Genomic DNA, 11,712 nt, shown 5'->3' on the forward strand with positions numbered 1-11,712 from the left:
TGAATTTATTATTCCCTGTCTGCATCAACGTAAGTTTAATGTCCTAGGAAACGCTTGCCTAGGAAAATAGAAATTACAAATAAATTTATTTTTCATAAATTTATTATTTTTCAGGAACATCTCATCAACTCTTCAATAGAAGGTATCAATGACTTGATCCAAGACCCTTTGAACCCCTCTCCTCAAGTTTCTTGCCTTACTGTCCACCAATCTTTAACCATTATATCATGATCTTTACCCAATGCTAATCAAGCCCCTTCATTAAAATACCTGAACTTAACAAAACTTTAAAGTCTTAATAAATACTCCAGCTTTGCCCTTCCCCCTTTGAGACACTATCAAGATTCTGTCACATTCTCCTTTATCAAATATATTAGTTTCCTATCACTTCTCTAACAAATTACCACAAATTTGGTGGATGAAGACAACACGAGTTTATTGTATTACAGTTCCAGAGGTCAAAAGTCCAAAATGGGTTTTACTGTGCAAAACTCAAGGTCTTGGCAGGACTGCGCTCCTTCTGGAGGCTCTATAAGGTAAGTCATTTCCTTGCCTTTTCCAGCTTCTGGAGGTCAGCTGCTTTCCTTATCCCATGGTGTCTTCCTCCACATTCAAAGCCAGCAATCGCATCATTCCTACCCTGGCTTCCGTGGTCAAATCTCCTTCTCTGACTCTGACTCTTTTGTCTCACTCGTTCATGGCTAAGGACCCTTGTGATTACATTGGACCCAGTCTAACAGTTCAACATAATATCCCCATCTCAAGAGGCTTAACTTAATCACATCTGCAAAGTCCTTTGTGCCACATAAAGTAACATCCTCACAGGTTCCAGGGATTAGAATATGAACATCTTGGGGTGGGCGGTGGACATTATTCTATGTAACACACCAAGGTACGCAATACACTTAGGTCTGTGTTAGAAACAAGTTGTTCTGGTGGTATTTCTTGGAGCCTGCATTTGACACAATACTAAGAAAAGGAATTAGAAGGATCATGGCTACCCCAGGTTCAAGATGAGATTCAGCTAAGGCCCATTTATCTGACCAAACCTTTGTACTTCAGTCTTCTGATTTGTCTATCAAGTGCTAATGAATGCCATGCATTGCTGTGATGCACCAGCACTAGAGATTAGGTGGTAGTCTCACAGCCCTGAGGAGACAAGGAGGCTAACGAAAGGTTTATACACACAAACACAAAGGCCCTGCTTAGAGTTTGAAAGTACAGAGGATTATAATCGAGTAAACCTATAACCAGCCAAGGTTTTGCTCATGAGTTTCTGCTCATACATGCTCAGTTAGGCAAGAGCTCAGAAAACATATCCTTATCTTTATTGACAATAATAACTTGAAGACAAATTTCAGCTGCCCCAAATCAAACTAAAGAATGATATTAAAGGACAGTTCAGTTAAACAAGTTTTGTCCAAATGACCATTGGAAAACACTACATAATACAAACATAAAAAATAATTTTTTAGGGAGAAAACACATATTATCAAATGTTAATCTCATCATCTGGTTCTAAAACGAAAGTAAAAAGAAATGTGTAAGTAAGGAATAAAGTAAAACAAAATACTAACTTTTCAACTTACATGAACATATTATTATTTAATTCTGGAAAATGGAAAGGCAGAATAGCAAGATAACTAGGACGGCAGGCTCTTGAGTCAGGCTGCCTGGGTTCCAAGTTTGGTTGCGGATTCTAGAAGAGTCGTGTGAATTCTGTACTTAACCTCTTTGTAACTCAGTTTTCTCATCTTTAAAATGTATATAAAATGGCATTACCTATGTCATTCAATGATTGCTATAATTTAGCGGTTTATTGTGTATGAGAAGTGCCTGTCATACAGGAAACACTCAATTTTAGCTGTTATTTTTGATAAGGAAATGTAGGTTCAATTTTTTTTTAAGAACTAAAAGGGAAACACTAGTAGAATTATAAACATTGTAGGAAAAAAAAAATCAAAAATAATATGGTCACTCCATGTTGCATAAAAGAGAAAGAAAGAGAGAAAGGGAAGGAAGGAAAGAAGGAAGGAAGGAAGGAAGGAAAGAAGGGAGGGATGGGGGAAGGGGGAGAGAAAAAAAGAAAGAAAAGCAGTGAAGCATGGAAAATAGCACAAAACCAAAATGACAGAAGTAACACCAAAAATTGTCTTGAGTATAAATAGGTTAAACAGCCTTATTAAATGACAAAAACTTTCAGATTAGTTTTTTCAAAATCCCACTGCCTATTGTATATAAAAGGAACTTTCAAAGAGAATTAAAAAAAGACCCATGATGTGTATGAAAAACACTCCTAAATTATTTTCTTGTTCTGTTTGCCTCCACTAAAATATTTTAAAAGAGAAATATTGAAACTAAATGGTTAAGTAAACATAAATTAAAGCAGGCCTGGCAATAGTGATATATGACAAAGTCATATTCAAGACCACGTGCATTAAATGGGATTTAAAAATCTTATTTCGATAAAGGGCACAATTCACAATGAACATAAAAAACTCTTAAGAATCAAATAACACAGAATTGAAATGTACAGCCCAAAAATGGCAGAAAGGGAAATAATTGTACTAAGAGTGGGAGGCTTTAAAACAGTACCTCAGTCTTGAATAAATCAACTGCAAAAAAAAATGATATAGAGTATCTGAACAATATTGTTTTTTATAGATATATGTCAAGCTGTCTTTACAGAGAGCATCCTTTATTTTTTTCTCAAACATTCAGGGAACTATAACAAAAATTAATCATATGCAGGACTATAAAGAATATTCACTAAAAGTTTTTTAAAAAGCAGATATTATACAAGCCACATTTTCTGACAATAATTGAATGAAATTAGACTTAAGTAAAAATGGTTTTAAAAACAGGAAAAATAAAACCATTAAGGAATAGAAAAACATCCTCCTAAAAGAAGCTCATGAAAGAAATTCATATATTAGAAAGAAAATAAATATTAAATCAGTGTAATTAAAGCGCTAATAGAAGAAGTGTCCATCTGGCATCCCAGGAGAGAAGGCACAGGACAAGAATGAAAATGATCCCATTAGAATATCGACCCATCTCAGCCATGCTGGTAAAAGGAAATTCCAGCACCCTCATAAAGAGGCAAGATCACCCTGGATTTAGATGATACTCTGTGATCGTAAACAAATTATTTTAATCACTTTCATACATTTCTGGGTGAAAGTTGCTCCCAATATTAATTATTGAAATCTGAACTGAGTAGACTGCCTCACAATTACTATCAAGATACCAGGCCCCCAAACTAGGAAATCAATACCCTTTCCTGAAGCATTTCCCAAAATGTAATCTTCAGGATGTTATTAAGTGCTGGGGAATAGAGGGGTGGAGATTCATAGCCAAGGCACCTGGAATATGGTGAATTAAAGAAAATGAAAACATTTTCATGGCTGCAGAATTGTTCAGATTCTTTAACATGCCAATACACATTTTGAACTCTTAGAAGAAAAACTAGCAAACAGTGTTTCAAGAATTTATGTGACTCTTCAACCCTTTTTCTCTAAAGATCTCAGGATCATGGAGTGTTGTAGAATATGCTTTGGGAAACACTGCCTGCTGAATTGAGGGGTTTTGTTTTGTTTTGTTTGTTTGTTTTGTTCTTGCCATCAAAGCTATTTGTTTCACATTTTATTATGGCTACAAGATGTGGGGGAGATGGGGGAGAGATAGAGACCCTTCTCCAGAAAAGTACTGGCCATCATTCTGTGATATCACAAAAGTTACAAACAGGCCGTATCTCTTCTTGCCAAATCTTGAAAAAAAATAAAATCTAGATTCTATAAATCAGATAAGGGAAGGAGGCTTGGAAGCAGTTTTGTCTGTAGAAGCCATCAAACACAATTAGATACAAAAGAAAAAAGTAAAAAAAAAAAAAAAGAAAGAAAAACCATCTTTTGCCCCCGTACATTGTCCTTAAAAACAGGGGTCCCCAACCCCAGGGCCATGGACCACTACCAGTCTGTTGCCTGTTAGGAACCGGGCCACACAGCAGGAGGTGAGCGGCAGGGCGAGCCAGCGAAGCTTCATCTGTATTAAAACAGCTCCCCATCACTTGCATTACAGCCTGAGCTCCACCTCCTGTCAGCATTGTGGTGAGCTGTATAATTATTTCATTATATATTACAATGTAATAATAATAAAGTGCACAATAAATGTAATGTGCTTGAATCATCCCAAAACCATCCCCACGCCCCCAGCCCATTGAAATTGTTTTCCACGAAACTGGTCCCTGGTGCCAAAAAGGTTGGGGACCACTGCTTTAAAACACTGTCACGTTAACGGGCAATGCTGGAGGAAGCAAAGTTTGAAAGTTTTCCTCTCCTATGAGCTCTTTGTTAATTTTTTATTATGACATTTTTCATGATTACTAATATTACAATTCAACAAATACCTAATATCTTTTAGCTTAAGCCCATTTTCTGTAATTGTTCATGCAGCCATCTCCCTGTGCCCCTCAATGAAATCTCTGTCCCTTTGACTATTCCACCTGCCACCGAATACATAACACCTCTGTGCTTAGTGCATTATTCTAGCTCCAGTCACACAGACAACTTCCGGAAGTAAACCAATTATAAACTTCTGTTGGTTTGCCTTTTGCGAAAATGCCTTTGTATTGTTCTCCTGAAGATGATTTTTAGGTGAACGCCCCCATCTCAGGTCCAGCAAGGCCATGTCTAATTGGATATTGTTGGGATCACTGATGAGAGAAGCAGGGCTTCTGAATGTGTGTGCCAACAACCAACCGTAATAACAGCCCTGCGGAAGCCACAGGGGTGGGTTTCTTTATAAAAATGGGAATGGGTTCAAGGCAATTATGGAAACTCCCAGAGAGGCTGTCTTAAAAGAAAATCCTACCTACCCATGAAAGACATCCAGCTGATAACTTAGCCTGCAGCCTCATTGGTGCCTCTCGGCAGGAGTCTTCTGCCCCTTCTGCTTTATCAGCTACTCCCTTAAAACTTCCATAAAATCACTTGACCTCAGCAGGTTACCCTGCTGGTGGCTACTGAAAAAGTAAGAAGCACTATACACTCAAAAATCGTTCGTTTCTCATTGTTATCCCCTAAACTGCTACACTCCCTGTCCCCCCTAATTCAGAAGAAAGCTCACCCCTAAGGAGATGGCCTATTTTATTTGCGTACTGCCTAGTTCTCAGTTGTCACTTAAATACACTCATCAGAGAATTGAAGGCTGCTCATCACAAGAGAAGAAGAAATGACACCTTTAAGCTAAATAAAAAGAGAACATGCTGTAAGCAGGTTCTAATGGGCTTTCTCAAACTGCCCCAGTCTGCCAATACCATTCTCCCTAAGTTATACAGATTGACTTTGAGACTGAGAGAAGTGATTAGTCTCTAGATGTGTATTCACAGATTTGCTGGTTAGTGACTTTAATACCCTTTTTCCACTAAAAATAAACCAAGTTATATTGCTGATGATTTGGAAAAGAGAGCAAAGAAAAAATAATTATAATCAACCACCCTAAGAAAACCATCAGTAGATTTTGTATTTATTTCTTTTTGGTCCTTTATTGGGATTTTTTTTTACATAATTTTAATTTTATTATGTATTGTGGAATGGGTATCTTCCAATCCATCCAACAGAGAAAATAATCACACATCATCATAAAAAAGAGAATAGGGACTTCGCTGGTTGTGCAGTGGTTAATAATCCACCTGCCAGTGCAGGGAACATGGGTTTGATCCCTGGTCCGGGAAGATCCCACATGTCACAGAGCAACTAAGCGTGTGCACTACAACTACTGAGCATGCTCTCTAGAGCCTGCGAGCCACAACTACTGAAGCCCGCACGCCTAGAGCCCGTGCTCTGCAACAAGAGAAGCTACTGCAGTGAGAAGCCCGTGCACCACAATGAAGAGTAACCCCCGCTCGCTGCAACTAGAGAAAGCCCGTGCGCAGCAACAAAGACCCAATGCAGCCAAAAATATAAATTAATTAATAAAAATAAATTAATTTAAAAAAAGAGAGAATAAGCGTTCTAATGGTCACCACCTAATATTGTTTACTAGTTGTAGGCACTTGGCTAACACTTGTTATGTATCAAGTTGTGTAATCTTGATAACCCGTAGAATAACCACTTCAATGGTTCCAATTTTACAGATGTGAAAACTGAGGCTGAAAGAAGTTAAATAGTTTGCCCATGACTACATTGCAAGACAACACAGAGCTTAGACCCAAATCCAGGCCTGTCTGCTCCAAAACTTGTTCTTACATTGTGCTCAAAACCCTGGAATTCAGGGGTTCCTGTGGTCAGTGACTTCACCATCCACACACATCTCAGCTCCTCCAGAATGGCTCTTTGTGTTCAACTCCTCAACATCAGGACCCTTTACTGGTGCCTGTCCTTTCTTTTGGCCCATACAAAGATAGGTGTCTGTCTAATGATTAAGTGACAACACTGATTTATGACTTGCTCATTGCATCTTTGATCCACCACATGTAAGTCGATATTTCCTACTTGACACATTTTAAACGTGAGCCCTTTATAAGAGATTGTGAATATGGCATTCTAATTCTCGATTCTTTCTTTTTCTCTCCCTCTCTCCCCCTCCCCTCCCTTACTCTCCCCACAGTACACTCCATTTTATCTCTAAAGATGATGGTGGTAGCATCTACCACAGTGGGTATATGCGTCTGGTGAAAACCCTACTCTACCCTTCAAAAGCCTTAAGCTCTCCCAACACATGTACCCTACCTCTGATCACTTTTCTTATCTCTTGCCAACTCATGCAGTTTTAAGTTCTCAGTGAGGTCCCATTTTCTTACTCTCTAAAATGTCCATCAGAAACTCTCTTGGGGCGCCATTTTCAACCAATACTCCTGGCTACCTAGGGGCAATCCAGAACATAATCCAAGTACTTTAACAAGTATTGCTAACAACACTTTAACAATCATTGCAGTTACTGACATCTTGAGATGGATGATTAAATAAAACTCCTTTTGCAATAATTACAATAATATTGTATTTCTTTCTTTCAGCTTTATTTTAATGCTATAATTTGGACAATTATCCAACAGAGTTCCTGGCAAGCATCTGGAAGATATCAATTTGAAAGATCCAAATACTAATTCCCTTATTACAAGAGAAGAATAAAACTTTTAAGGTTGCAAAATTAAATTCATGTTGAAAAACCTCCAAAATACATGTCCTCTGCTATAAAAATGTCTATAATTAGTGAGTGTAATCCATATTATAAGTGATTTACAAAACTGTGAATTCCACATAGAAATATATTTTCCACCCCTCAGCACAACCCCCAAGTAACATCCAGTTAATTCTGCCCTTGGGGTATCATTCACATTTATCACTGATCTGTTGGAAGAAAACTGTTTCTCCTTAGGACATGTCCAAAAATAAAAATGACTAGTGTGCATTACAGAATGTACTTATTTTGTTCATGATGGGAGGAAGAGTTTTTTAAGAGAAGTCACAGAGTCAATTATTGTCTTAAACCTGGAGAAGACAAAGCCCATTATTGGAAATGTAAAACCTAAAATTGAGTATATACATTTTTTACTTCAAGTAACAAATCGTCTTTCTTATTCTGTTCTACTCATTTAAAAGAAATGAAAAGCTACCCTTTTCCTGTCTCTCTTTCTCATTAACTCTCCTCTTCCTAGTGGGAAGAGGTTCAGTCAATAGGCAAAGTAACAAGCCAATAAGCATCAATGAACAAGACCTCTCTCTTCCTCTCATTGAGATCAAGTGATGGTGGGGTCTTCTTTTCTTGAATTTTTGTCCCCCCTCAATATGAAATTATCCCCAACTTGACCTCAGTGGCTCCTAAACTATTTGCTGATTGTAAACTTTAGACCTTGTGCTTTAGTCTGACAAGAGTACTGAGTGGTCCCAAAGACAAAAGCTATGACATACAGCAGTTACTGCAATGGCAGCCCACTTTTATACGTGCATATAATCATCAGATTGTGTGATTATATAACCTCGAATGGTTGAGTTCAAGTCCTCAACCCAAGATTTTTGTCTATAACTCTGGGTGCTATGGATGTGGTTCAGGTGAGAAGAGTGTTGTTCCCCAAACATGATCCCATTTTTATTCCAAGATGCTTTGATGGGTCCTTGCTAAGTGCCTACAAGCTGATTCAAAGTCTGAAATTCAAAGTAAGAAGCCAGATGTAGTCAAGGCCGGCTGAAGGAGTTTCAGACTTTCTATTCAGACAGGAATAGATGTCAAAGGCCAGTACTCTGTTCCCTGCTTGGCCACTAGCTAAATGTGAGATTTCTAGGCTTCAGTTTTTGCATCTATAAATGATAAAGGTGAATTAGACAATTCCCCAAGCCCCTTTGTATTCTAAACTTTTATACTAATTGCCACTGAGAATCTCCAGGAGGTCAAAGATATTCTAACAAGGGTAAAGAATACTGTCCTGGAACCATGGATCATTCCCCCCCGACGGAAAAGGCAAACCCTCATTCAAAAAGGAATCCCCTTCCCCAGTAGACTCTTCACGTGCAGGGTTTCACAGGCCAGACAATAAGAACAGCTGTTGAAGGGGATCATGAATCTTGCCTGTTGTAAGTCCCTAAAGGCAATAAGCACGTTTTAAAACAAACATGCCTTGTTACAGCAAAGCCTGTGATGCACATTTCTTGGATTAAGTTCTTGAGATCTCTAAGTGCAGTACGCAAATAATACTAGTTGTATATCTTTTGCAATCTGGGAAATAGTAAAAAAAAAAAAAAAGAATCTCTCTTTAGGCAAACCAACATATGGAGAGAAGGGCAGATGTACTTTTATGAGGCAGTTAGCCAAGTGGTTTAAGGTATGCCTTCTCAATGGAGAAAAAATTGTATTTATACTTGAACATTCCTTCTCAGGGGAAAGATGTTCTTGGTTATCATCTTTTCCAACTCCTTATCACAGACTCGCAATGAAAATGCTCATCCTTCAGGCTAAATGATATATCCATTTGCTTATACACATATTATTATAAATATGCTAATAACATTTTGCATTAATGCAGAGGGTGAAAGTATTTTATAAGAGATACTTTAGCTCATTAATCCTCAGGATATCCATGAAATAGCTAGGGGAAAGGGATGGTTTGCCAACTTTTTCAAATGACAGGAAACTGCATGGTTTAAGCAGTTTGCTCAGATTGGTCAAATGAGCCCTGTGCAGGGCCTGATAGGACATCGGAATGCAGACTTCGAGTTTGGACAGGTTGACACGACCCTCCTCTCATAAAAAGATTGTGACCCTCATTTGCAGTGATTCAATGCTTTATTGTTCCACCCTTCTTGTCTGCCCTGGATCCTTCTAACAGCCTCCAGCCCATGGCCGTGGGAACCACTGGAAATGGGGAAGCAGCTGTCAGGTGAACTCAGGGAGTTTTTCCAAGCTTCACCTCCTCAGCCTCTGCTTCACTCCTCTCAATGCATCTATGTCCTTTAAATCTGCATCTCAGCTGACCTGCATGGTTTTACCCCATTTCAGCGGAATGATCTCATTCCAATCTCATTTCTCCTTGCTTAATTTGAGGGCTTTTTAAAGATAGAGCCCCTAAGAAATGTCCCCCTGCCCTCCACCTCCCACACTCAACCTGCAGACGAAGAGCACTATACGCCACTGGGGCCTCCAGAATGTCACTGGTCATGACCTCAGCCTCGAACTCTTGTCGAAGGAAGGAAAAGGGACAAATAGAAAGCCACCAAGTTAGTGACAACAAACCCTGGCTCCCTTGGAAGGCTGAAGTCCCCACCAGGATGACAGGGTCTCCTGAATGTTTCCAGGAAAACCTCAGAGAGCCCCTTCAGTTGGGCCGCCATAAGGCTGTAGAGAGGAAGTTACCATGAGGGCGGTGTAGGTGTAGGGATAGTGGTAGGCCAGGTAGCAGACATCCTCGGCATGCGGGAAGGTGACGGCAAAGGTGAGGGTGTAATAGCACTTCCCAGACTCTGCCCCTGTGATGGCTGCGCTCTGGCGATAATGATTTCTACAAGAGAAAGGAGAAGAGACAAGAATGAGGAAAAGCTGGGGGAAACAGTCATTTAGGGTTCGATGCCATAAACCTTTGGTGTTATATACTAGCAAAACGTCCTTCACTTGAAACACCTGGTGAGCAAAATGTAGAAAACGGAGAAATAGAGAAGTGAGCTTACTGCCAGGTCATGAGCCCAAATCACCTACATCTAGGTTAATCCATCTGTCTCCTAATTGTGGCATCTATGCCATAGGCCTTTCCTTGCTGTGTCTGAAAATGAAGGCTATAGAGTCACTGAACTAGAAAACAGAGGAAAATGTGAATAATTCTGTTCTTCCTGGGGTTTTATTAGACATATATTTTATTACCCAAATCTGGGTTCCTCAACCCCTGCCTCTCTCTAGATAACAGAGTCCAGCTCCTCCTTTCCTTTCTGCCTGCCAGCTGGTTTATTAGCAATCACTACTCCATACAGAGTTCCAACTCAACACAATGTATGTCATCTTGTTATCATTGTAACAACCCATTGTGTGGATGAAAGAACAAAAGCTTAGAAAAATCCATTTGTCAAAGGTCAAAAGGCTAATAAGTGGCCAATACAGGACTCAAACCCAGATCTGCCCGCAAGGCCTTTGTTCTTTCCACTACACAATACTTTCTTCCCAAAGGAATACATTTGTCACCCCAAATGTGGTTCAGCTTCTTACAGCTTGAGAATGCACATTTTCCTTTGTCAAAGATGAAGAACCAATGTTGATACTTCAGAGGACAGTATCAAAGTAATTTGCACCCAGAAGTACATTCCAAGCAATATTTTCCCCATTCACTGCCAGTTACACTCCCTCCTTGCCTCTAGATGCTGAGACAGCTGTGCAGGCTTTCCTGAGAAATGTTATTATCAAGGCTGCATTATAATGCAAAATACATCAGGACACCAAAAGATGTAATTCCACCTTTGAACATTTACAATGTTGGCTTTCTTGTCCATTGTGCTTTGGGGTTTCATTGGGGGAAAGGGTGGGGATAGGGAAGAAATAGCAGATAATTATTCTGTGCGTTCTTGCAAATCTAAAAAATATGGATTATTCTTTTCTGCCTTTTTTGCTACCTTCATGACACCTCCCACCAAAGCAAAAAGATCAACTGAGCAAGAAAGGAAGAAACAGAAAATCTACTGTCTGGTTTTGTGTTTTTTTCAATATTCATAAAACTAAGAATGGGAGTAAGACAAATTGGTAGTTCCATGGGCTATGACCTATCAGGCTATACATTTCTCTTGCATCAGCTTCTGCCAACGTGGCACCCTGGATCCTTGGTCATCCTAGGGAAAGAAGGAAATCCCCAACGATGTACCAGCTTTTCAGCAACCTATTAATAGGACCCATATCCCTTGTGACTACAGGACTAGAAACTTCAAAAAGGCAACTTTTTTTTTTGTTTTTCCTTGACCGCACTGCTCTGCATGCAGGATATTAGTTCCCTGACCAGGGACTGAACCTGCACCTGCTTCAGTGGAAGCAGAGTCTTAACCACTGGATCACCAGGGAAGTCCCCAAAAAGGTATCTTTACCCATGGAGCCATCTGGATCTTGCTACCTAATTGAGTCTATTTTCTCCAGATTTCCCCAAAGTTCTATAGTTTCTCCGGAGCTAAGGCTCTGATTATTAGCAAGTATGTAAAGAAGCAGATGGTAACTCAGAAAGCATGCAAACCACATATGCTCTACCTTTAT

At 39.4% G+C, this 11,712-nt stretch overlaps 1 protein-coding gene across 1 annotated transcript in view; it reads right to left on the reverse strand.

The window, feature by feature from the left end:
• LOC149750011 (cytosolic carboxypeptidase 4-like) overlaps positions 1-10,146 on the reverse strand; it is a 141,634-nt gene extending 131,488 nt beyond the window's left edge. Inside the window, exon 1 of the mRNA XM_089906830.1 lies at positions 9,847-10,146. Coding sequence (XP_089762956.1) covers positions 9,847-9,849 — 3 coding nt within the window. The 5' untranslated portion in view covers positions 9,850-10,146. The remainder of the gene's footprint in view (positions 1-9,846) is intronic.
• Between the last annotated feature and the right edge of the window lie 1,566 nt (positions 10,147-11,712).

Source organism: Delphinapterus leucas, chromosome 2, assembly GCF_059928025.1.
Source record: "Delphinapterus leucas isolate spDelLeu-1000000601 "Yukka" chromosome 2, BTC_Dleu_Yukka2, whole genome shotgun sequence".
NCBI classification, from domain to species: Eukaryota; Metazoa; Chordata; class Mammalia; order Artiodactyla; family Monodontidae; genus Delphinapterus; species Delphinapterus leucas.